Raw genomic sequence first — 24,601 nt, forward strand, 5'->3', positions numbered from 1 at the left:
GTGTTTTTGTTCTGTCACTAGCTGGGTGGCTTTGGGGGAGAGAGAGGTCTCCTACTCTTGAATCTTCAGTTTTCTCAAAAATAGATACAAATAATGGCAATGTTTTAGAGGACAGTTATAAAAATCAAATGTGCTATTGAAAAGTTACACATTTTCTGCATCTTAGCCTCCTTATTTGTAAACTAGGGAAAGTAACAGTATTCACTGTGCAGGGTTATTAGGATTTAATGAGTTAATCCATGTGAAATGCTGATAGCAGTGTCTGGCTTGCAGCGAGCACTCCAATCGGTAGGCAGCTGGTTACATAACACAGAAATGTCACCAGCCATTTAAACCCACTGTCCACTGTTACTGCTGCATTTATTGGCTTTTGGCTTTGGTGACTGACTTGTCGTTATGAAAGGGAAAAGGGCTCCTGTTTTGCCTATTTTCTTTTTTCCTTATGAGACCACAATCATTTAAAAAAAAAACAACTCTACAGCAGTAATAATTTTTAAAATGTATATATTACCTATATATTAACATTAAGCGTTAATACTGTTCAATAATAGAATATGAAGAAAAATACATATAGTGGCATTTAGGATTATAATCTTACACAGAATAGTGACAAGAGACATATGAAAGGGCAAGTGTATCAAAGCTAGATGACAATAAGACTGCAAATAAGATGAATATATTCAACACTATGTACAAACTTTAAGGTCGTGGTCTAATCCATGCATCATAATTGGATGAGTGATATCCATCGATCATTAGCCCGATACTGAACATTGTTCCAAAATAATTAGTAGGAACGAAGATGTCTGATGTTAATAAAACAAAACTCTTTTTCTCTATAATTCACATGGCTATAGATTTTTAAGAGTTTTACTTTTCTAAAACAGAAAGCCTTGAAGAGACTCCAAACCCTATTTTAAAACAAGAAAACTGATGATGATGATGATGATGATGATACTGATGATGATGATACAGCAAATAAAGCTAAAATTAAAGTGTGTCTTGGAAAAATATGAGAATCAGCTCATCCCTAACTGGTAAGGAGCACTGACGGTAAGTATCACGTCAAGAGTGGGCAGCATCTGGAGCCACACCGCCTGGGCCCGGACCCTGGCTCTGCCACTCAGTAGCTGTGTGACTTTGGGCAATTCCTTAGCATCTCTGTGTCTCACTTTCTCATTTGTGAATTGAGGATAATAGTAACTATTTTAAAAAGTTGTCATGAAGATCAAATTAGGTCTTAGAACATTGTCAGATACACAGTGTGTTCAAACACGGTAAGCCATTTTATCATAACAAATACAGACAATACTGTAAGTATCCAAAATGAGTACAGGATAAAGAAAAACTGATAAAATAAATATTCAACACAAAATGTTGAATTTGGGGGTTCCGTTGAATATAAATCATCCCCAGCCCATTAATACTGATAGAGATACAACTCAACATAACCATGCCATATATTAAAATCTCTTTCATTAAACCTAAGCCACCATCAACTACAGGAGTTTTAGGAACCATTAAGAAAAAAAAATGTTGTCATAGATTTTATTGACTGCAAGACATATTCTAATTTCTAACAAGTCAGAATGCAAAAAGAAAATATGCATCTTAGAACCGAAGAAATTCTGATATGAGCAAACTGGAAAGTGGTCAGCAGAGTTAGACTGCAGAAGAGTGTGTTTCAGAACAAATATGCAGACACAAAGTCTAGTTTTCCCACTGGCTTCTGAGGTGGAAGATGTGTTTCTGGGACATGAGCGCTCACTTCTGGAGGGTTTAGCATCTCATTAATTACCAATCCCTGCTTACACCACAGAGGATGTGGACTGGCATGGGAGCCCCCCAGGACCACATCCTGCCACATCTGCAAGAACAGGGAGAAGCCCCCAAGGGTTCTTGTTACCACTGTTCTGGGAGAGAGAGGAGAACCTAAAAAACAGATAGCAACTGAGTGTTTATATTATAAATATTTATAAGCAAATCTTGAAAACTGAGCAGATTTTGGGTGGGTCTGATGGTCTGAGAGGCCCTTGAATAAAAAGCATTCTAGAAAAGCTGTGAAACTTCACCTTTTCCCTATTCTTAACCTTATTTGCCTTTGGGAGGCTGAGGCAGGAGGGTGACTTAACGCCAGGAGTTTGAGAATGTAGTGAGCTATGACCACAGCAGTTACACTCCAGCCTGGGCGAGACCACAACAAAAACCTTACCTGCAAACTGCTCCACACTGGAAATTCACTTCGTTTCTTGGATTGTGGAAAGAACTGGCTTACTGAAAATTACCCTTCTCTAAAACGCTTCTTCCAGTTAGGTGTTAAGATTTTACCAGCCTTTCCTATCTGAATAAAAACTGCACACAAAGTAAACTTAAGAGATGTCAACAACTCATCTCTTTGTTACAAGATGAGTCTCCATGCTTCATTGGCTGTGGGGAATCCTCATCAGCATCTAGTGGCAAAGACTCCTGTGTGCTCACCGAAACGCTCCCCTTCCTCCAGGGCACCCAGTCACATGGATTTCCCAGGCACCCTGGCAGCTCAGCAAGAGTCCATGACTTAAGGCGGCCAATGGACTGTGGGTGAAGTCTGTGGACGGGGAAGCCACATGTGTCGCTTCCAGGCCTGGGCATGTGCATCCTCCACTCTCTCCCACTGTGGGTGCAGAAGGCGGGGCAGAGGGCCCTGAAACCTTGGAGGTCGGTGGAGCCCAAAATAAAGCAGCTTGGGCCTCTGAGTCTTCATGTAAATTTAGGTAACACTGAACTGTCAGATGAACAAGAAATAAACGTCAAGTGTATTCAGTCGCTTAGATTTGGCGATGGTTGTTACAGCGGTTACCCTCCCTCAACATAATACATTTTCAAACAACTCATAATGGCTCACTCATGTATAAAATATTCAATATGGAATCCCAGGATAACACGTTTATTCTAGCTCAAGCTTAATCGGAGTAGTCCACTGAGGGAGGGGATAGTAGAGGGCAGCGAGGGGTGGTCACTGAAGATAACTAGCCTTGCTAAAAGAACGGTTGAAGAACTGAGCTACAGATAGTAAACCCACATCCCAGACATTCTGTGATGGTCCTGATATTATCCTAAAGTAAAATGTAGAGTTGAACCATTTTAATTAGATTCTAGAATTCTATTAATTTATAAGATGGGCATTTCCACGAAGGACTAAACAAAGTACAAGAGGATGAAATAATCATCCATGTGGGAGGAACTGCCTTGCACTTGAAAATGATGGCGCTTATCAAGGCTGGCTGTGGATATCTATCCCTGGGAGGGTTTTTCCCCCATTTTTTTCCTTTTAATTTTTATGAGACAGGTTCTCGCTGTGTTGCCCAGGCTGGTCTTGAACTCTTGGGCTCAAGTGATCCTCCTGCCTCAGCCTCCCCAAGTAGCTGGGATTATAAGTGCATGCCATCATGCCTGGCTTCAGTCCCTGAGAGTTTGCAACAAAGCATGCTATTATGGTTGAAAGATTTCCAAAAGCACAAGCAGAAAAGCTTACAGGGGCCAGGCAGGTAACAGGGTGGGCAGAAAGTGAGAGGGAAAGTGGGACCTGTAAGGAGTGGTGGCACAACAGCACAACGTGAAGGGATTTACATTCAGTATTTTGTTTTATTTTTTGAGACAGAGTCTCACTCTGTCGCCCAGGTTGGAGTGCAGCGGTGTGATCTCAGCTCACTGCAACCTCCGTCTCCCAGGTTCAAGTGCTTCTCTTGCCTCAGCCTCCTGAGTAGCCGGGGCCATAGGCACCTGCCACCATGCCTGCCTAAGTTTTGTATTTTAGTAGAGACGGGGTTTCATCATGTTGGCTAGGTTGGGCTTGAACTCCTGACCTCAGATTATCTGCCCACCTCAGACTCCCAAAGTACTGGAATTACAGGTGTGAGCCACCGCGCCCAGTATTTTGAAGGCACTGTGTAGGATTTGTGGGCAGACACTCTCAGAGTTGCCCCCCTAGTTTATTCATTCACTTAACAAGTTTTATTTATTTATTTGAGACAGGGCCTCACCCTGTAACCCAGGCTGGAGTGCAGTGGTGTGATCACCACTCACTGCATCCTCAACCTCTCAGGCTCAGGGAATCCTCCTACCTCAGCCTCCCGAGTAGCTGGGACTACAGGTGCACACCACCATTCCTGGCTAATTTATTTTTATTTTTGTAGAGATGGAATCCCATTATGTTGCCCAGGCTGGTCTTGAACTTCTGGGCTCAAGCCATCCTCCCACCTTGGCCTCCTGAAGTGCTGGGATTATAGGCGTGAGCCACGGCACCTGGCCAGCAAGTATTTACTGAATGTCCACTGGCTTTCTGAGATCTAGGATTTGGTCTAAAGATGTCTCGAGGCTCTTTCCCAATCTACTGCTCTAAGAAATGTTTTACAGTAAACTAGGATGGTAACCTAAAAAAGAAAAATATATGATAACCTAAAAAAAACTTACAACACGACTGAAAAGAACTCAGGTAAAAGGAGAAAAACATAAAGAACTTAAAATATAAATTAACTTCTTTCGAAATAAAAATAGTTTAATTTCCATCAAGTATAACAATATGCAGTCTATAAATTCTCATAAACATAGCTTTAAAAAGTGCAAGTTGCAGGAACTATGATAAATTTGAAAATAACCATCTTTTTATTAGACATCTGACCAAGAGGATGCTATAAGATATGCAATGTCAGGTTATCTAGAGCTTATTCACATGCTTCTTGCTATACTAAATATATACTAAATGGCTTTTATTTAAAATTTCATAAAAGGAACATTTCATTAAAACCAATTTAAATTCTACAACTACTAAGAACAAATAAAACTAGTAGAGGTGAACAAATCTCTCTTCTCCAGTCGACTGGACAGCAGGATTACTGAGTAGTAGGTAGGCCGAGTCTTCTTCACCCCCTTATTATTTGGTGAGGAAGTCAACTGTGAGAAGTGACTCGAACTGTCAGAAGAAACGAGAAAAGTGCTTGGGTCTATGGGCAGGGTACTAAGATCTACAGCCCCTGTTGCCTTGAAAGAAAACGAGGCAAATATGTACAAAATGTTAAAATTAGAAAATGATCATGGATAATCAAGGTGGTCTTATTATTTCAAAACTTCTTAATTTGAATAATATGGAGTATGTAATTCTACATTGCTTCTAAAAGGAAAGTTTCATTTACTCAAGTTCCAAGAATTCAGCTTGATACGTTATTCCATGTTCTGTCAAATCTCAGAAAAACTAAGAAAGGGTTCCCAGCACATACCGCTAGTGTAAATAACACTACAAAAAGCATTTAACCTAAGAAAATGGACTTACGTGCACTCTTGGTAAAAAGATGACTGCAGCTGAAGCTCCACAGGCAGACTCAGAATATTTCGTGTGCTTTGAAGCAGGAACGCTTGTCTTTAGATTATGTAATTCATGCTATTGCTCATTTAAGTTGGTCTTTCACTCCAGATAGGTTTTTATTGATTTTTAAAGGGTCATCCTTCGAATAGTTTGGTAATAATTGTTCCTCCTTCTTGACTGACCCTTTTATTCTTATACATTGTTTATTTTTCAAAATGCCACACCGTACTGGGAATTCAGATCTGTCCATCCTACAGCTACCCAGGCCCCACTCAAAAAGGCCTTCTGAGTTCCAGAAAGTCCTCGTCATGAAATATTCCACCCACAGCACGTGTGTGTGACACACACCAGACTCTGATGCCACTGTAAGCCAAGGCTGTGATTGGCTAATCATTTTACTTAAAAGGTTTTGACCAGGTCGGTGACAATATTTAATTTCTAGCAACCATTTTAGAGGTTTCTTACTTAACTGTTTGTTAAAGTGGTGAAGATATAAATTCTCTAATTGGTGAGAACTTTTTTAAAAGCTGACTTAAAATTACAGACATGCATCAGTTGACGACAGGGGTACATTCTGAGAAACGCGCTGTTGGACGATTCTGTCGTGGGAACATCATAGAGCACACTTAAACAGACCTAGATGGTGGCACCTACTACACACCTAGGCTGTGTGCCATAACCTACTGCTCCTAGCTACACACCTGTACAGCATGGTACTGAATACTGCAGGCAACTGTCACCATGCTGTGTGTCTAAACATAGAAAAGGGACAGTAAAAATACAGTATTAGAATCTTATGGGCCCACTGTCACAGATATGGTCCTTTGTTGGCCAAAATGTCCTAACGTGGCATATGACTGCAGCTGACTTTGAAAACTAATTTTTTACATACCTTAGTTTAATCTGGATCCTCTGAAGAGCTATCTATCTCAAGGCCAGCATTTTCTTCCTAGGCATGAAAGGGTTTAAAATTATGTAAGATTGTAAATTCTCTATTTAATCAGTCTCAACCAGGGATTCTCAACCTTTGTGATAAGCCATTAAAAAGCTATCCAGTGCTGGCTGTTGTCTGTACGTTTCTATTTTTCAATTCAGTTGCATAATTATGGCCTATGCTTAGAATTCCGAGGTAGGGAAGGACAGGGAGTACCACAGCCTGGAAATTCAAAACGCGATAGTCTCAGAGAGCCCACCTGGGTCTGCTCATGCTGCCCCCGCAAAAGAACAGTATCCCCACTGGTTTCTTCCCTTCTGCCCAGTGTCTGCATGTGTCTGGAAGAGAAGGTGGGAATAAAGGAGCCTCAATGCTCAGTCTGGAGTGCCGGCCAAAGAAGTTAACTTATGGCACCTTCCCTTTTACCCATGTATTCCCTCAAGTCACTCGCCCACGAAGGGGCACAGTGCCTTCTGGTGCTTTTCCTGGTAGATAGGTTGATTTTACTCAGGAGTTAGCCAGGAATTCAGAGATTCCTAGATTTTTAAACTATGGGATACTTCTAAGTAGGCTGAGAATTCCGGGTGTAACTAAAAATCACCATTTAAATTTAGTCTTTTACTCGTAAGATTTACGTTCATTCAAAAAATATCTTCTAATGGTTAGTATTTGTAAGAAAAAAAATCATGATTACAAATATATTTTACTGCAGCAGTCTAACATGCAAATGGTCTAAAGAGGTCTCGAGATTAGCATCTTCGCAAGTAAGTTTCATTTAAAATTACTTGGCTAGGCAATCAAAATCATTCTGACCACTATATAAACCCCTGTAAGTAAAATATAACACTTAAACACACTTTCCTTTTAATATTGAAAATGTTGGTTATTATGAATGCTTAAATTTCCCAGTGTTGGAGAGCTGATCCCTAAATACCCAGCACTGTGGAAGTTATTTCAACTGAAAGAGATCAACAGCTTCTTTTATTTCCGGTCTTCTCCTGCAGAAAGCCTGTACTCACAGGCAGCACTCCATAAGCCCATGGTGAATGAATGTGGCTTAATATTTGATACATTATCAGAACTATCTGTGGCTTACAGTGAAGGCAAAATGGTATATAAAACACAAGACTTGGCTGGGCATGGTGGCTCATGCCTATAATCCCAAGCCTTTGGGAGGCCGGGGAGGGAGGATTGCTTGTATCCAGGAGTTCAAGACCAACCTGGGCAACATAGCAAGGCTGCATCTCCTCAAAAAATAAAAAATTAGCCAGGTGTGGTGGCACATGCCTATAGTCCCACCTACTCGGGAGGCCGAGCCGGGAGACAGCTTGAGCCCAGGAGGTTGAGGATGCAGTGAGCCATGATGGCACCACTATACTCAGCCTGGATGACAGAGTGAGAGCCTGCCTCAAACAAACAAACAAACAAACAAACAAAACCACAAAAAAAACCCCACAGGACTCTAAATGGATAGAATCTAAGGGAAATATTAGAGCACCAATTTCTTTTTCTATCATTTTTCATCCAGTTTAAAGCAGAGTTTTGCATATGTGAGAATCAGACTGAGCTATAAACAGATACACACACATAGACACACAGGTTCAAGGGAGATGGTCTACGACTCAATAACTCATCTGGTTTGTCAATTTCGGTATCAGTATGAAAAAGCAAACCTTTCCAGGAAGTTCATGGAATAAACTGATATCCTCCAGGTTCTGGATAACCTACCTTTTCTATCTACAGGAACGCACTGCACAGCGCTGCTAGGCGCTAGCATGCTGTGGGCATGAACGCTTCATAAAGCACCACTGAGGCACTGGGACTTACGAGCCACATTCTCTTAAAAAGACTAGTTGGGAGCAGTTCAGAACACTTCTGCCAACTGCATGACTGTACATGAAACTGAAAGTCTTTAACAAACTTCAGACATGTGACAAAACAAACACACAAGCTACTTTTATTTTTAATCAAAATGTGAATCATCATACTGAATAAAAATTCATGAGTCAGAATAGCATGCAATTTTTTATTGTTTTCTAAATCTATTTGTACACTTAATATGCTAGTATTAATTTCACAAACAGTATAAAGAATGTACTCCAATGATAGTATGCGGCAACTACTCACCTGAAAAAGAAAACATTGTCTCTGAAATAATTCCTAATTATACAATTTTGCAAATAAGCACTATAAATGTTAAAATGTTAAGACTTCAGTGCATAATGTCAATAACATCCTGCCTTTTTAAAATTGCTTAAAACATTTGTTAAAGATCATGCAAAATAAACACTGTATTAAAATGCTAGATTACACTCAAACATCAAGGCAATGAAACACAAAAGAGCAACTATTTAGCACAATGACTGGCCCAGTAAATAACTTAATCAGCATATTAATAAAAACCCACTGAGTGATAAACATCGAAAATGTAACACTGAATCTAGATAATCGCGCATCTGCGATCTCACCATCTACCGTCCTAACTGTGACTTGGGGTAAACCACCAGAATTCATTCTACATAAATGAGCTATGTTAAAACGATAACATTTCATTGCATGATGACAGGGTACATTTCTAGTCCACACAGTACTTCAATGTGATCATTCTCTTAACTCGGCTAATAATTAATGGAAAGTACACTTTTACAGTCACACCACTTATATATCTATATCTATATCTATAGATATAGATATATAGATATATATATATTTTACTCTTGTTTTGTTACATGTTTCTAAATTTTTTAAAAAAAAGTATTTCCTTTCTTATGATCCTTCCCCAGAATTAACTTGCTGACTTAGGAACAGACGAAGTAGATAAAGTCTATCCTAGTATAGAGAGCAATGATTTAGTTTTACCTAATTAAATATTTCCTTGTCATTTATCAATTGTCACTGACCTTTTTGATGTAATTATTTCCTCACTCACTCGTCTATAAATATTTATTAGTGCCTATTATTACCCATGTCTCCCTGATTTTCCAGAAAAAGAATTCATGGTTTTTTTTCTTCTCATTGCTAAGCTCACTTAGAAAAGTTGGGCACCATTTAAAAGAGTTGGAGAACAGACCAGGGTGGCTTCTTGGGCACAGCTGGATGGTGCTGGAAGCCAGGCCTGGGATTTGGAGAGAAGAGCTTCCGACATATGAACCCACGGAGGTCACCAGCCCTCCCCGCATCTACTCTCCTAACAGCTCAGGACGGCCCCGTCACACTACTGCCAGCCCTGGTGACTCGCTTTCTTGGCAATTTTTAAAGCCCTCTTCATTATGTACTTCCTACTCTTTAGAACCTCTGTGATAAGCGATATCCCTGCCATACAGAACCCTGGGTATCGGTTTACTCAGCCTCTCCCTGTAGCGTCACAGGCTGTGCACTCACCTAGATGAGCCCCTAAGAGCAGGGTTTGCTTCTGCTTCACCTAATGCCACATCTTCCCTCAAATGTGTGGTCACCAAATGTTCTGCAAAAAGGGTCTCTAGCTTTTTACTTTTCTTTTTGGCAAATTAAGCCCTTTAAAATACTTCTGACCTATCTTTATACTCAGATCTCACCTCGTCTCAAAAAGTTTTATGGGGTAATGCGCCGATGAAAGGCACAGTGGTATTAGTGAGTTCTGAAGCTTCTAATTACAAAGACAGTAGAGGCTGGCTGGCGAGCCATGCTTCTCACGCTCCCTTCTGTCACACTGTGGATGTCTCTTTTACCTCGGCCTCATCATCTGTTAGTTATCTGTCAGCAAAATGTAGAAAGGTGATGGGCATGGATGGAGTCAAAATCCAGGACAATTCTGTCATAAGGGTACAGTAATACTCTTCTCCTTTGCTTGTTTTTCTCAAAGAATGCTTTCTCTTTCTTCTCCAAAGCCTGTGCTCTCAGAAGAGGCTGCTGCATGGAGCTCCGGAGGATCTTTGGAGAGCCTTGTGTAACTTGAACGTTGGCTTCGCTTATGTGTCATGCTTTTTAGATTCTCATTCTGAATAGTGGTTGGGTTGGGACTGGAACTAGGCCTCAAAATGACTTGAGAAGTCTCCCTAATTCCCTCCATTTCATCGAAATTTTGATTGGCTCTATTGGCTGGAGCACTGTTGTTGTTCAGAGTCACAGTGCTGGGCGTTCGGTTCAGGTTGTAGGCTTTCTGGCACGCAGGCCAGTTTTCTTCAGGGCTGCTGGCTATCAAGCTGCATTCGGAAGGGCTTTTCTTGTCTTCTGAACAAATGGACATCCGAGCTATAACTGGATCTTGCAGGCCACTCAGGCTATGTGGGATTCCCCGCTTTCCGCTGTGACTGTCATCTTCCAGCTCTATGAGATTTGCCTTTTCAAGCTGGGAGTCATCCGCCACTTCATTGTGCAGAGAGTGATTGGGAGAACTTTCATTGGATCTCACTCCTGAATCCGATGAATCCTTTTTGTCAAGGAGTGCATCTGATAAATACTCTTTGGCTTTAATGAAGGTTCTAATCGGCTCAGCACTGTGTTCTGGAGACTTTGGCACTCTCTCTACTTTCCCTTCGGCTTTTCTGTCTTTGTCATCTTTGAGCAGTGGAGTGTTATCTGATTCTTCTGTGCCAGATTCATCCTCGTCACTTGGGAGTTTTTGATAGCGCAGCCCACTTCCCTTAAGCTTCAAATCTGTCTGGAAGAGGCTTGACCTTTCGGAAGATTTCTTGCCTGGGAGAAGCTTACTGCCTGACTGATCTGATTTTTCATCTTCTTCAGTGATAGGATCCAGGGGGGAAGCATCGTTGGTGGAAACCCCTGATGATGAATAATCGATAACATCTCCCCTCTTCATTAGAAAGGACTTCCTCCCATCATCGGGCTTTGGTTCACTATCCTTCCCCTTTTCTTGTTCTAGGTTTGAATGAATAGAGCCCCCTGATGAACTCTGACCCATGTAATATGTGCTATGTGGAGAAGATCTGCCACTAATGGTTGTAGACCCTGGGCCCCCTTCTAACTGGGACATCTGAGCAATGTATTCTCTATAGGCATCTCTATACTCGGCCTGCACCTTATCAGTAAGCTTTGAAATTTCAATACTGGAATCCTGGGAATTGAGACTCGAAAGACTTGGGGTTCTGCGAGTTTGTGACTGTGAAGACAGAAAAAAAATAATTTAAAAATTCAAATAAGAAGAAAAAAGGCATAAACATCAGCTTACGAAATATATATATGTACACTAACCATTTAAAAAGTCATCAAAACACCAAATTCTTTTAAAAGAATTCTACTTAACACAGTTTAACAAAAGCTGTGACCTTATAATGCTGTTATTAGAAAGCTTTCTATAAATTTTAATAAAATCAGTTTATTGTTAATATTTAAAAGTATAATTAAACACTGTATTAACAAATACTCTTAGTACTTATTTCTGGTTTTTATTTCATTTTTAAGAGACAGGATCTTGCTGTGTTGCCCAGGCTAGATTCAAACTACTGGACTCAAGCGATCCTCCCGCCTCAGCCTCCTGAGCAGCTGGGACTATGAGCATGTGCCACATGCTCGGCCACAGCACTTGTTTTTATAACTTCAAACGTTTAGCTTTTATTTAAGGCCAAAGTCAACTTCATTGATAAAATATAAAAAGCAATGAGGCCAATAGTTAGGTCTTAGTAAACAGAAAAATAAAATAGTTTTACAAGTTTATTTCCAATATGAAGTTTTAGAATTAGAATTTGCTTCAGATCCCAGAATAGCTAAGAAACAAGGAGTAAAAAGTACAGATGAGGAAAAAGGAGAAGAATCAAGAAAGTTTAAGAAGGGTCAAGAGCAAAGGCTAAAACAAAAAAGAAGGAGCAAAGTGAATTTGCTGGGAACCTTCTCAAGGAAATAGGACATTTTCTTCCTTCCCCAGGGTGCTGCCCCTCCTCAGCGCTGCCCTGCCCTGCCCACTCAGCGTTACTCGCTGCTGCCTGATGTGCCTCCTCCCCCGTTGTTCTCCACGCCCTGCTCTGCTTTTCCTCCTGTGCTCTCCTCACTCCCCCTACTCCCCCTGCATCTCTCACTTTGCTCTGTCCCTGCCCCTACCCCTCACCCGGCCTCCTTCTTCTAAGAATCTCCAAAGGAAGAACGCACCTACATCTAATGCCAGACGAGAAGAAACCAATATCCATGAAGGGTGTGCAGGCGTCCTGCAAAACCAAAGGATGGTGCTCAAAGGGACACTATGTGGCCAGTGTTCCAATCAAGAGGTACTTCAACCAACAGTTACTGAATGCAACAGGAAAATCGCCTGGGAAAGGCTGAATTTGCTGACCACCCTAGCTCAAGTAGCCTAGTCCCTATTGACTCTGCATGCCGTGACCCTGATGGATATCTCAGCTCTCGTCAATGTCTACATGAGCTACTTTTTTCTTTGTTTCACTGACTGCCCCTCTCCAGATGGATGCAGCTTCTTGAGTACAGGGAGCCCTCCATCTTGTCTCTTGTCCACTTAGGTATTCAGTAAGCATTTTCTGAATGACTGTCTAAATGCCCATATAATCTCAGTGAACTGAACAGTGCCCTTATTCTTCAGTAATATGAAAAATGCCATTCAATAAATACCTGCCAACTTAGATTACTGTGACGAGGGGCACCTTCGTCCAGGCCAAGCGTGTTCAGCTCTTCGAAGCTGAAGTTGAGTGTGTAGGGCGTCTGGCCGGAGAGCTCGGTGTGAGGCAGCTCGTTGTGGGAAGCGCGGCGAGCAGGCTCACCGTGCGGGGCTGGGCCACTGCTGCTCTCACTGAGGAAACGTGGGTCTTCAGGGACCACGTGGCTTTCTGCGTTTCTCATTTCTAGTACCTTAACGGAAGAAAAACGTAAATATTTACACTAACAAATCATATTTTAGAAGCTTTAGAAATATTTAGAAAAATCAAACATTATAAAGCTACTGCAACAGCAATGAGAAAGCATACTTCTGGTAGGTGAATTTCTAGTGAATTTGTTTTATACATCAGCTTATCTTTCATGTTAATTAATACTAAAGGAAGCAACATTAGAAACCACCATACATACACTACACTGCAATTTTCCCATTAAATTATTACTTCTGTTTAAAACTTACCTTGAGGACAAAGCAAAATGCAGCTGGCATGTGTCAAAACCAGAGCTGGCCAGGAGTAGAGTGGTAGGTCCAGATTTTATTCAGAACTATGGCAACAGGGGAAAGCAGTCTCACTACAGAAGGGAGTTCAACTCGGAATAAGCACGAATGAGTGGGGATCTACCACCCAGGGGCAGGATGGGGGCTGTGGATGGAACATTACTAAGGGGAGGCAGCAGGAGTGGGGGACTCTGGGTACGCCGATGGCCAGGGTGAGCAGACATCACCTGGGGGTGGGGGGGTTAGTGAGGCGTTTGATCAAATACTGAGGGTGATCACACATCTAAACTGACTTAACAGGATTCTTGCTAAACCTGGGCAATGCAAGCCCTCTAAGGATGAATGCTGAAGGTCAAGGCCTCGAAGGCTTCCAGGAGCCTGATGAAAGTTAAGGCAGGTGAAAGCATGAAGAACTGGCAGGTGGCCTCTTCCCCAGATCTCTGAGTGAAATGCCCAAAAAGGCAAAGGCTGCCAAGAGCTGCTGTGTATATTTTCCACAACACAGGATTGCACGTAAGTGTAAGACGCAGTTTTTAAATTAAAAAAATATACAAAAAAAAATACCAATTTAGGCCAGTACCTATTGATACTGGTTTTCTACAATGTTATAAATAATTTTGAATGTTATAATAAAATAATGTTGTAAACATCACAATGTTATAAATATCTTACTGTGCTTCTGAAAAGGTGCCAGTCTCCAAAATTCATATTCATCTCTTTCTTCAGTTCATCAATGTTACACTGAGCTAACACACGGCCATTTATGTTTGCCTGAGTAAAAATTAAAACAATTATGGGTATAAAGACAGATGTGAAATATTCTGAATTACTAGTGATTGCCAAGTATGCTTATATTTAGTTTTAAGAAAGTCTCTAGAGACCAGAAAGGTTGACCAAAAAAAAGGTTATCATCCCATATAATAATACAATAAACAAGCTGAATTTGAACAACATCAGCCACTTCATATTTTCCCAAATGTCTTAGGCATTTTCTGGGACCAACCGAAGAACTAACCCTCCTATTTCCAAAACTACCTATGCTGTCATGAGCAACAACAAAACTGTTAGTTTTTGTTTTCTAATCTTAGAAAATATGAACATGAACACAAGCTGCTGGGAGGGGACAAAGACATCTGTCCTCATAAGCGTGTTGGTGACTAATAACGTTCTAAGTGAAGTAGGCCTGGCAAACCTGTTTATCCATTATATTAGATACAGAGATGAAGAATGCCCACCCACTAATTTTCCAGTCTATTAAATTCACAAGGCCCGGTGCGGTGGCTCACACATGTAATCCCAGAACTTTGGGAGGCTGAGGTGGGAGGATCACCTAAAGTCAGGAGTTCGAGACCAGCCTGGCCAACATGGTGAAATTCCATCTTTACTAAAACTACAAAAATTAGCTGGGAGTGGTGGCACATGCCTGTAGTCCCAGCTGCTTGGGAGGCTGAGGCAGGAGGATCGCTTGAACCTGGGAGGTGGAGGTTGCAGTGAGCCATGGCCATGCCACTGCACTCCAGCCTGGGTGACATAGCAGGACTCCATTTCAAAGAAAAAAAAAATCATAAAAAAGGAAGTTATCACTTTTGGTTCCCTGTAATTCTAGTTTCCCCTAAATGAAACAACAGCATTTTCTTTATTAATAATAGGTAGCTTACTGCTTTTATAAAATGTAAAACCTGACTTTATTAACTGGGGCAAACTTATGAAATAGCTATGTTTATAATCAATAGAATGTTCAGTTTCCAAGTTAATCCTGAAGAAAACAGTATACACAGCAAATCTGTGACAGAGGTCCTGCTACAACAACGCCGCGGAGCCCTCAGCACGAAGGAGGCCAGCGGCTCTGAGGGGCTTCAGAAAGCCGGGGCCTAGGAGCAAAGAGCTGAGTGGGGAGAAAACCACTACCCCAATGGGAACAAAATCATCACAAGGGACTCGTGTGGGAGACCCCGCTCTTTCCTGACACCATCCAGCTGCCTGAAGGAGAAAGTGGGGCTTGTCCATGCAAAAGCCAGAGTTTGACTCATGCAAACAGGGACTAGCACGAGCTAGCTCTGTAAGGAAACTGACATTATCTGAAACCTTTCTAAAATTGGCTGAGATGAGTAAAATGGTGTCTACATATGCTCATAATTCTTTAAAAAACTTCTCTCAGATGTCATTCTTTCAAGTATATAAATATTAGAGGCTGGTTATTAACGTTCTACTTTATTATACAGTACTCTGATAAAAAAAGTATACCTTAGTGAAATATCTACTATAAAGACTTCGTTAAAACCTTCCCCCAAATCTCAGGCATCTCTATCCAACCGCCTGATAGCTGCTAGAATTGCAATAGGATCTTAGAGGAAAAAAAAATTACGCAGATGCATTAACCTTGCAAACCCAAACCTATGTAGTTTCATCAAATGTGACATGATCCTAAGTCCTGCATGACATGAAAATGAGAATTTGGAGAAAATGAGGCAAGTGTGGCTTACTTTGATAATTACTAAATCACACCCACAAATATTACAATTAGAAAAAAAGGTAACACAAAAGGTTTTCGGTTCCACACTGGAAAGATGAGTTCTGTTTATCCCACTGGGAATCCCTCAGAGCTTTCTATTTCTCAAGGCATTCTTTACTTGTATTAGGTCATTTAAAAAAGAACATGGTAAGACAGCTACTTTATTTTATCCATTTATAAAATAAGAGAAAACAGGGCAATTTTAGAATACAAACTAGTAAAAATTATGTTTTCCATTTAGAGCTTTCTCATTTTAACAGGGAATGCATGTTTGGGAAGCTATTCATAAAGTGTACACGACCCACACAGTCCTGTCTTCCGCCCCCAGCGCTGTCTCTGGTCCGTGTGTAAATGGCTGCCTCACCTTTTTGATCGTGGCACAATACTGAGGCAGCATACTCTGGTCCAGCCCTTCTATTTGTTTCAGCTTCTCACATACTGCATCCACATTCAGTGAATTCAGTAATACCACTGGGCCTGGGGCTGGGCCTGACCCCTAGAGAAGTCAAGGAAAAATACAGGTATGAATAAGCATTTAATGCCATCTATAATGAGGTCATGTGACAAAGAAAAACTCATTAAGTTATACCATGAAGTAAAGTAAAAACAACAAATGTGTTTAGCATGGTAAGGAAATACCATTAGGGAATAGATTTAGTTACTGTTATAACCTAATGAGTAGCTTTTATTACAGCTGATACAGCCTAGTCAAAACCATTTTTTCTAAGAAAACAGAACATTTCATGAGCAAAGCCTAGGCCAACTTCTCAAATGTTTACTGCCTAATCTCAAGAGAGAAGGGTGCTGTGCTTAATAAGAGGAAGAAGAGAGGTTAAAAAAAAACATGCACACAAAAAGATGGAAAACTACTGATGCCAATATTATATGAATACAAAAAATAAACCTACAAAATAATTTTAAAGTACCTATACTAGACAATTAAGCAACTTTGAGTGTTTCTACAGACTACCTCAATAGTTACAAGAGCTGAAGGTTTCAGACCTTGATCATATTGTATCCAAGGGATCTAAAACTTCCTTTAGCATCTGTTAAATCATCATGTAAATACAAAACAACAGTACTAACTCTTAACACATGTGAAAGTAAATACCATCTATTAAAATTTGTTCTCATTTAAAAGTAAAGTCAAAATAATTAAAAAGTCTAATATTTATTTAGAAGAAAAACATTTTCGGAATGTGGATACTAACAAACCATTTGTCCCTGGTCAATGATAAATGCATCTTCACAGCACAGATGTGCCCACTGTGGTTTAGAGGGTGCATCAGCCTGGTCAAAATTAGGACTTCAAAGTCACAGAACAAATAGCTAGTTAGTGGTAAACTTGAACCAGAATTGTAACTTATCAGGTCTTATAACTTCCTATTTTCCTTTTTCCAACTTCTTTCACTTAACATAATGTTTTCAAGGTCCACCATGTCATAACATGCCAGTCCTTCATTTCTTCTTATTGCTGAGTCATATTTATCTTTTCTGTCTTTCAAATGCTTTTATTCCTCAACCAGTCTCCTTGCTCTGGATACAGTTACACTTGTTTACATTTTTTGTTGTTCAAAAAAATCACAAAAAATAGTTGAATCAACAAAGTAACTAATGATCTTACTGGATTATGCCTCATAGATAAAATAAATATCCATGAGTTCATAGTAATATAACTAAATAATTGAAAAAAGTGAATTAATTAGGAAGCAGAGACAGCTTTTCTTTACAGAATTCCAATTAATAAATGTAGAAGAGGAAAGCAGAAAATGACCATTAGGCAAACATAGTAACAGTTGAGTGCACACATGATCCACAGACGGAAGCGAAAATTAATGGGCAAAAGTATAAGCAGAAACGGGATACTTGCAGAGTTTCAAAGTATCTCCTCCAAGATATTCACTAGTTATAGAAGGAACAATAAAACTTTACAGTGCTGAAACCTGGCAGATGCCACCTTAACCAAGTGACCAAGGTTAGCATTAGTGGTGGGAAGGCTTATGGACATTATGAACCTTCGACTCTGATGCACTGGGAAGGGCATAGCATCACTCCTGCAGTTTTCTACCAATATACAGTCCCCTTGTAATCACGAGGAAACATCAGACAAACCCAAATTGAGGGACGTTCTACAAAATAACCAGCATTCCTTAAAAGTGTTAATTAAGGTCATGAAAGATAAGGAAAGACCAAGAAACTGTCACAGATTAAAACAGACTAAGGAGAAATAAAATGCAACTGAATTGAATCCTGGACCAGAAAAATGACATTTGTGGAAAAGCTGGAGAAATTCATATAAAGTCTGTAGTTAATAGTATTATGCCAATTTTAATTTTTGCTTTTGATTACTATACTACAGTTATGAAAGATGTTTACATTGACAGAATAGCATTTTTTGCATCTTTTCTTTAGGGTTAAAATTATTTTAAGGTAAAAAATTTATTTCAAAAATTCCCCAAATCTCTCTACTTCTGATTGTGCTAAAAAAGACAAGTATAATAGACATGGATCAAATTAATTCTGTCAGCTTTGGAGGGAAAAATGTAAAATATTGAAGAGAATTTTATGCCCATGGAGAAGCTAAGAATTCAGCAACAGAGACATGTCAATAAATACTGCCCTTTTCCTTTAAAGCAAAAAGCTCTACCCAATGTTACTTTCACAATCTTTTTACAACTTTTACAATTTATCAGTTACTTTAAAGCATATTTTATCCTTCATTGGGGATTATGCAGAATATATATGTTACCTCTGAATTACTTTTCTTTTAGAAAAGACAGACACATAGGGACATTAAGATGTTTGTAATTCCATCAAAACTATAGTCTGACTCATTATAAGTTGGGCTTTATATAAGAGCTGAATTATCAATTAATGAAAATAGATTATAATATGCTTCTTTGAATAAAGAAGAAATGGTAATTACCTGCTAGACCTTTTCTAAAATAATCATACATAAGAAAATTATTTTGAAACCACATGAATCTTATAACCAAAATAATAATTTGGGGGTGGAAATCTCATAAAAGGGAGGACAAAGAGTGCAAAAATGATAAGCAAAGGGCAAAAAGCATATTCAATAATTCAGTAGGTAAATTCTTACTAGAAACTAAGCATATTACTTTGAGAATATACAGACTAGTTCAAATGATAATACTTTAATGTTTATCATGCATTCTTACTTGAAATTATCTGTTATAAGTCAAGAACAGACCATTTTAGCATATTGATTTTAACATCAGAATTTGTTAAAAAAATTTTCTAAATCAGAAAACTGAATGCAGAAGATATTAGTGTGTTTAAACTGTTAAAAATAAACTTCCAAGGCCGGGCGCGGTGGCTCACGCTTGTAATCCCAGCACTTTGGGAGGCCGAGGCAGGTGGATCATGAGGTCAGGAGATCGAGACCACGGTGAAACCCCGTCTCTACTAAAAATACAAAAAAATTAGCCAGGCCTGGTGGCGGGCGCCTGTAGTCCCAGCTACTCGGAGAGTCTGAGGCAGGAGAATGGCGTGAACCCCGGGAGGCGGAGCTTGCAGTGAGCCGAGATCACGCCACTGCACTCCAGCCTGGGCGACAGAGCGAGACTCCGTCTCAAAAAATAAAAAATAAAAAAACTTCAAAATTTACACAGATCAGAATTTCTCCAGGTAAAAGTAAAGCTATCAAAATACTGAAATTACCTTGAGCAACTATATCACTGTGTATTGTAAGCAGATTAAAACTACACTCTGACACATTATCATCTTTGGTAAATTTATTAAATAAGCACAGAACTGATTAGCCAGAAATGGAGTGCCATGCAATGGCTGGAAGCAACTAATAAACTGAAGGCACCTTAATGAGCACAGATTTATAGACAGCCCAGCATGAAGTTGCCAATGATTGCTTCTAGTAGTCTAATAAGAAAAGTAAGATTTCATTGAGAGTTTCTGTACCTGTCTCTGTTTGTTAAACCCAGAGTCACACGGCTTTAAGGGAGGAATAAAACACAGTGAAGGACAAGAGCATAAAGTAACACATCCAATGCACATCTATAAATGTCTAACACACACAGGCAGAGCTTCGTCATTCCTCCTATTTCCCCCTCACTCTGAACGGACCACAGACAACAGCACACAGCAAGGAGCACACATGCGTGCACACACACCCCCACCCACAGCAGCTGCATTCTATTCACATGTGCTTGGTCATCTTACAATTATACTCCTAAAAAAATTGTATTTTTTGTATTGGAAGAATAAATCATGAGCCATACATTTAATAAGAAAATGAGGTACATCAGATTGGCTATGAAAAGTCAATATTCCTACTATATGCAAGTTTAACATTAATTTAAAAACATTGAATAAGAAGGCTTAGTTACTTAGACTATCACACGATCATAAAATATCTAGCCACACTATAGGTCATGTTCAGAAATACACTTTCAAATTTGAGTTTTGCTTCTTTGGGTATGTGGCACATAATAGATGCACTAAATATCATTTCATAAGAATGGCCCCAAGAGGCTTCTAGCTCGAGAAACAGACAAACCTTGCAAACTGTGATGAACATAACCATTTCAGTGAGGTGGATTTTTAAAAACTCTAATCCAAAGCAAATAATCACTGCTGGCAATTATTCTTCTGTACTTAGATTGATAGTAAATATTCTTAAAATGCTTAAAATGATCTAGAGGTGACTGGCAATTTGTACCAAAGTTAATTTACAACACTGTTTTAGTACATTAAATGGCAGGGTTTTTGCTAGCCTGACGTCTGATGTCTTTCTTTTAACATATTCAATATCTGGAGCACTTCACAGAAAGCCTGTTTTCTAGTTTACACTATCGACCTTATTATAAATAGGTTTTTAAAAAGTTGTCTGTAGAGATTTGCAAAAATACCAAAATAGGAGTGCTAAGGAAATTACAGTTTACTACGAGACATCCAAAACACAAAAGAAAGCTATTATTAACCTGATTGGAAAATATAACTTACTCTTCAAGCTACTTAAGAAATACTAGGTCAAAGTTGACAGATTAGGCATAACACTATATTTTAAGAGCAATCTTTTAAAAAACACAAGTACTGGCAGGGTGTGGTGGCTCACATCTGTAATCCCAACACTTTGGGAGGCCGCAGTGGTGGGTGACTTGAGGTCAGGAGTTCAAGACTAGCCTGGCCAACATGGTTAAACCCTGTTTCTACTAAAAGTACAAAAATTAGCTGGGCTAATTTTTCATTGTGTGGTGGTGCACGCCTGGGTCCCAGCTACTCGGAAGGCTGAGGCAGGAGAATCACTTGAATCCAGGAGGCGGAGGTTGCAGTGAGCCAAGATTGTGCCATTGTACTCCAGCCTGGGTGACAGAGAAAGACTCTGTCTCAAAAAAGCCAAAATGAAACAAAACAAAATAAAAACACAAGTACTAAACTACTGCAATGAACATAATTTTGTTGTTTTTAAACTTTTAACTGTACTCTAGGATTTCATAACATTACTGTAATATTATTTCTGTGAAAATATCCCAATCAATTTAGTTGAAAATTGTTTAGGAAAAAAGTTTTCTTGAGTTGAAGTCTGGCACAAAGACTTTCAAGCGGGAAGTGAAGACAATTTTTCACTATACTTTAATAAGAGGCAAAAATGGGCAAATACTTTTCCAAATTCAAACAGAATAGTACAAATCCACTTCTAAGACACTTTAAAAAGTGTGAATGGTGTTAAAGCTGGTTGAGACTACTGTGCAAAGTCGCTGAGAGCTGACAGGGAGTACCTGTCCTGAGCCTGAAGCCTAAACACAACCTAAAACGCCTTCGACTCCCTACCTATGGCACCTTTAACTTTCTTGTCCACGTCTTCTCCTGAACAATGAGAGACAGCTTTAAGTTCTAAACCAGTGGCGAAAATAAAAATTCTCTACAGGTGAGCCCCACTTTTTTTTGAGACAAGGTCTGCTCTGTCACCAGGCTGGGGTGCAGTGGTGTGATCTTGGCACTCAACTGATCCTCTCACCTCAGCCTCTCAAGTAGGGAGACTACAGGTGTGCACTCCATGCCCTGCCTGGCTAATTTTTTTTTTTTTTTTTTTTTAAAGAAACGGTCTTGCTACGTTGCCTAGGCTGGTCTTGAACTTGTGGGCTCAAGTCATCCTCCTGCCTCAGCCTTTCTAAGTGCAGGGTTACTGCATGGGCCATCCCATGGGGACTTGTTTTCACTTTTTACTTGGTCACTCCACGGACTGGATCCTGTTTAATGAAAACCAAGACTTTCAGTTTTAATATCTTCATTCAATAGTTTTCATCAACATCTAAAGGTAAAGGTAACAGCACACTGGAGATCATGATACTGTGTTAACACTGCCTTTGCAGTTCTGAAATTCTTTATGATTAAACTTTGTGCTAATTATTGTCATGCTTTTTCAACAAGGTATAAAAGTGATCTAAATAAAGCTGTCCAAAGGTAAGGAGTAAACCCGAGGAGGTCAAGAAAGAATGACTTCATAAAACCGATAATTCCCTCGGTGGCCTTCAGGTCCATACTCTATGAGGCAAGATTTTCATCAGTTTTGTTCACTGCTGTGTCCCACTAGAATAGCGCCTCTTACACTCAATAAATATTTGTTGAACTAATCACTGATCACACAAACATCGTGGTATTCAGTGTAAAATAATTCAGGGAAAAATGAAAGGATGAAGAAATGCTTTATTGCTCCTTTGAAAATGCGCTTTTCAATGAAACACAGTTACCACCAAGAGCAGCATACCTTAAATTAAGCCAGACTACAGAGCTTCGAGAGCAACTCTTTGAGATGACAGAACAACATGCCACTGAGGAGACCTGGCCAGACACAGGCCCTCAATACTGGGTCCTTCGCTTCACTGGGGTCACAGAATCATGTGAATACTGCCATTTCCTAGTGAGAACTGGACTCAAAGAAGGTAAAGCCACCAATGAAAATATCCCTGGAAAGCTTTCAAAATTTTAAAGTATCTAAAGTATTCAAATAACCTAGAAATTCCTCTAAATTCTAAGAAAACAAACCGATTAACACCTTTAGGCCTAAGAAGCATCAACAGATAAAAAGGCTGCATGAATCTAAACCGATTGGAGTATTTGTACACCACTCCCATGACTGAGACAAAGATGATTTAACCAAAAACAGTTTGAGTTCTGCGTCTTTAAGGCTCCATGGATTCTGGCCTTTGGGCAGTAGTAGCAGTAGTAATAATAATAATGAAGTACTTAAAGTATGCTAAGGCTGACTAATCCTGAAATCAGACCTGAGGCAGGTCTGCTTTTCCTGGTGAGAAAGCTGAGAATCAGAGGGGTAAAGTAATCTGTCCACGGCAAAGAGCTCATCACCAGGGTCTGTTTAACTCAAAAGACCAAATACCCGACTAAGTCGTCTTCAGGACGAACGGGGCAGAGCCACCAGCATGGTGGTGAGTGCCATAGTCTCCTGCATTCTAGTTCCAAATCTGGCACCCCTTCCTGTGTCCCTCAAGTAAGTCTCACACGTTCTATCTGCGCCATGTGGAGACTAGCACTCCTGGGGGGACCCTCAAGAGGAAAGGCAAGTGTAATGTGGGTGCCAGGATTCTGCTTTTATTGGTTTTACAAACTGGAGTTTTGATTAAGAGTTCATTTCTAAAAGCTTCTATGCTTTGGAAGTTTGAAAAACACTGTTCCTTTCTAGCCCTAATATTCTGGGAAGCATGTCTTGCATATAGTACTAATTTTTTAACCTGGTTTTACAAGATTTGGCATATATTTTTTCTCTATTATACAATTATTTTTAAAAAGCTAGCATGGAGGCTTATAGATATATCCAAGTGTTTCACATAAGTGACGATTTATATTATTAATATATTAATATATTTTATATTAACATATTTTATATCACTATATTAATATATTTATATTTTATAATATAAATATGTTATATATTGATATAATTATATTTTATAATATAAATATGTTATATATTAATATAATTATTTTATAATATATTTTATATTATTATGTATTATTAATTTTATAAATCCTCACTTCTGTGAAACACTGGGATATATCTATAATTTATCTCACAAGTCCCTCCCTGGACATCACAAGCTATAAGCACTACAGTGTTCCTTAATGTGAGAAAACTCAATGATTTTTATAAGGATCTAATTTATAAAGGTGATTCAGATGTTCCTCATGGCAAAAAAAAAAAAGAAAAAATATATCTATATATATGGGATCATCTCTATTTTGAAAACACCATAGCTGGTTAACCCCTTAATGGCCTGGCTTTTTTAACACATTACCTTGTGACATGACAATTTGTCCAAAAACGTCTGTGTAGTTCTTGACTCTTCTACAGGCTTTGTATAGAGACAGCTGACTGAGCAGAGATGGGACCAATGGGAAATCTCGTTGTCCAGAAACACAGAGTTTTTTGCTACGGAGCTCGATGGGCTACATACTTTTCTGCTAGGTACTCTCTGTTGGTCCAACTACAAAGTTCTGGCAATGTTCCCATGTTCTGATTCTTTACCTTCCACCACAGCTTTCAATTTGGCACTGAACTAAGTGACTACTTACTTTTTCTAGGCTTCGACAAAACAAATTTCACATTCTATTGTCGTTGTTAATTTCTTAAAAGCAAAGGAAGCTTAGTAAGCATCTATTATTTGTTATGCTAATCACAAAATGATCTTTTCATAGTAAAATAAAAGCAAATGATATGGTTAT

General features: G+C 39.4%; 1 protein-coding gene across 14 annotated transcripts in view; it reads right to left on the bottom strand.

Annotated features, from left to right (window-relative positions):
• Positions 1-487: 487 nt before the first annotated feature.
• Positions 488-24,601, bottom strand: part of KIDINS220 (kinase D interacting substrate 220) — a 125,454-nt gene continuing 101,340 nt past the window's right edge. For 7 of the 14 annotated variants that reach the window (XM_032172155.1, XM_032172152.1, XM_058426111.1 and 4 more), the window contains 4 exons: positions 16,245-16,376; positions 14,041-14,139; positions 12,828-13,064; positions 8,288-11,373 (listed from right to left, as the gene is read on the bottom strand). In XM_032172155.1, coding sequence (XP_032028046.1) covers positions 10,111-11,373; positions 12,828-13,064; positions 14,041-14,139; positions 16,245-16,376 — 1,731 coding nt within the window. In that variant the 3' untranslated portion in view covers positions 8,288-10,110. Of the gene's footprint in view, positions 5,020-6,233; positions 6,291-8,287; positions 11,374-12,827; positions 13,065-13,344; positions 13,416-14,040; positions 14,140-16,244; positions 16,377-24,601 lie in introns of those variants that run through there. The other 7 variants (XM_032172160.1, XM_032172158.1, XM_032172159.1 and 4 more) reach the window with 3 other exon arrangements.

This window comes from Hylobates moloch, unplaced genomic scaffold (assembly GCF_009828535.3).
Source record: "Hylobates moloch isolate HMO894 unplaced genomic scaffold, HMol_V3 SCAFFOLD_13, whole genome shotgun sequence".
NCBI classification, from domain to species: Eukaryota; Metazoa; Chordata; class Mammalia; order Primates; family Hylobatidae; genus Hylobates; species Hylobates moloch.